General features: G+C 50.1%; 1 protein-coding gene across 1 annotated transcript in view; it reads left to right on the top strand.

Moving 5' to 3' along the window:
• The window catches only part of DRC1 (dynein regulatory complex subunit 1), a 23,914-nt gene that overhangs the window by 14,249 nt on the left and 6,958 nt on the right, over positions 1-2,707 (top strand). Inside the window, exon 12 of the mRNA XM_009645269.1 lies at positions 444-616. Coding sequence (XP_009643564.1) covers positions 444-616 — 173 coding nt within the window. The remainder of the gene's footprint in view (positions 1-443; positions 617-2,707) is intronic.

The raw sequence follows: 2,707 nt of genomic DNA, 5'->3' as shown, positions 1-2,707 counted from the left end.
GGATTTAACAGCCGGGCAGAGGCGGTGCTGAGGGCCAGGGTTTGGTGGTGGACAGGTACAGTTGGGCTTGATGATCTTAAAGGGCTTTTCCCACCAAATGATTCTATGATCTTTCTCCATGTCAGCCCCTTCCATCACTCCTGTCCTTGCCGCTGCAGGGTGGGATCTTACGTGGGTGCCATTGCAAGCCCAGGCAGGAGCTGTCCCCAGCCCTGAGCTGCCTCATGCCAAGAATGCTTGGGGATCTTTGCTTCGTACTTTGCCCAGTGCTCCTAGTTCCAGACAAGCTGACCAGGAGCCAGCTTGTGTCCCGAGATCTTTGGGGTGCTTTCCAGGTTGCAGGGCACAACTGTGATTTCCCAGGTGACTCCTGCAGTGATGTGACCAGGGAGCGCAGTCAAAGCACAAAGGCTTTTGCTCACTCTTCTTTCCCCATGTGTCAGAGAGCAGCTCTGGGGGACAGGAGGAGGAAGAAGGGAGAGAGAAGAAGGAAGAAGAGGGTGGCAGAGAAGGAGGAAAACAAAACACAGCGAAGGTTGAGGATAGAGTCACGCCTCTGCGAAATATCTCCAAGAAAACTGCCAAGAGGATCCTGGAGCTCGTGAGCGATGAGTCGGTACGTGATGATGTCGCACGCGCCTTGATCAGGGAGCAAGCGTGCTGTCCCCTGGTTGCTCCAGCCAGTAGGGGATTGAGGGAACGAAGGCACGGTCTCCAAAGTAAGTGTGCAAGTGGAATTGCTTTATTGTGATAACACAGGATCTATATGTAGCTTCTGGGCAGACAGTACACGCTACACGAGGCTAACACAAATACCTAACTAGATTCCAATTGGTTTACTTGGTCCTCCCCACACGCTGGCCACGCAAGTCTCTATTGGTCTCTTCAGCTCCCGGAGCCTCTTCTTATCAGCTCTGCATTCCCCTTTGCTGGCTTGTTTATCACTCTGTCCTTGGCTTGTCCTTTTCATGACCTCTAGTGTACTGCTGTATTAAACAGCTCCACATCAGCCCCCAACGAGTCACCTACAATTCCCCCTTTTGTTTTTGTGCTATCCAAACTCCATATATAAGTGCGTTACCCAACCATCCCACAGGTTCATTGCTTCTTTGGAGACATTTCCCGCATCTGAGAGGTTCCATGCCCCTGTAACCAAATGCTCTATCGAGGTGCTGTTAACCAAGCTTATCAAAAATTTCTCCTCCAACGGCATTCCAGCAAGACAGGTCGTGAAGGGATTTTCTGCGCCGGCTAAGGACAGGCATATGTGAGACTGTCCAGTCATGTTGGCAAGGGTGACCCAGAGATTTTGTCTGGGTTGGATTGAGACCCAGGAGGCGCTGATGCTACAGAGGAGGGCAATGAGGGTGACGATCTCAGCCATGGTCACACGCCACAAGAGGGCACCCATCGTGGTCCTTGTCCTGTGGAGATACAAGCATACCCTTGTCCCCAACTTATTAATGGGTATGGTCCTTCCCACCCCCTGGTGTTCGAGTTTCGCACCTTAACCATTGCTTTTTCTGCAGGGACGGGTGTCAGCCCAGAACTCATTGATTTAAAATGTTTAATGATTGGTGGTACATCATCGAATTGAAACGGTAATGTCAAATGGTTTGTTACGTAGATGGCTTTAGCTAGTCTATTTTGCGGGGTTTCCTGTGCCTCCCTCTTTTTTTTGTTTTGCTAGTAGGTCCTCCAATGTGCGGTGAACCCGCTCTACAATGGCCTGTCCCGTAGGCGAGTGTGGGATGCCTGTTTTGTGGGTAATACCCCAGGTATGGAAAAAGTTCCGTGTTGATCGGCTGATAGAAGCTGGGCCGTTACTGGTTTTTATCTCCTTAGGGACGCCAAGGGCGGCGAAAGCTGTGCGGAAACGCGCCTGCGCATGGCGAGTCGTTTCGCCTGTCATTGCGGTGGCCCATAGCGCGTGTGAGTACGTATCTATGGATACGTGGACATATTTCAGCCTTCCAAACTCCGGAATGTGAGTGACGTCCGTTTGCCAAATTCGGAGTGCAGAGAGACCTCTAGGATTCACTGTAGTTAGCGGCCCTGATTGCTGCTGACAGTCGGGGCAAGTTTGCGCTATCAGTTTTGCATCTCCTGCAGGGATAGAGAATTGTCTGGACAGTACTTCTGCAGATTGGTGAAAGAATTGATGTGACGTGCGAGCTTGGGACAGTGTGTTTGGCACTGGGACCCTTAATGCAACATTAGCCAGGCGATCGGCTCGAGCGTTGCCTTTGGCAAAAAATCCCAGTAGTGTCGTGTGGCTCCTGACATGGAGTACACAATATGGGTGGGTGCATCGTTCAACAAGAAACATCAATTCCTTAAATTTTAAGAACAATACTTCATTCTGGATGTGTTTGATCTGGGACCTTTCAATTCGCTGCACTATTCCTACTACCACACATACAATGTTCAGTGGAACCCGGTCCCATTGCTTGAACGCCATTACTACCGCATGCAATTCTACTATTTGGGGGCAGCCCTGTATGGTTTCTATTTTATGCAGCCAGTGTCCCCCCTTCTCCCATGTGACCACCAATCTTCCCATTCTCCCTGATCCGTCAGTAAATACAGTTTGTCCTTGGACTGGTTGCCAGCAATATAAGGGTTTGTTCTCGATTTGTACATTATTATAAAAGGTGAGCATTCTGTGAGATGGGAGATGTATATCTAGATGGGTGGCCTGTTCGGT

The sequence above is a fragment of the Egretta garzetta genome, unplaced genomic scaffold (genome assembly GCF_000687185.1).
Source record: "Egretta garzetta isolate BGI_Z169 unplaced genomic scaffold, ASM68718v1 scaffold218, whole genome shotgun sequence".
Taxonomy (NCBI): Eukaryota; Metazoa; Chordata; class Aves; order Pelecaniformes; family Ardeidae; genus Egretta; species Egretta garzetta.
This window is presented reverse-complemented; position numbering and strand designations above follow the sequence as displayed.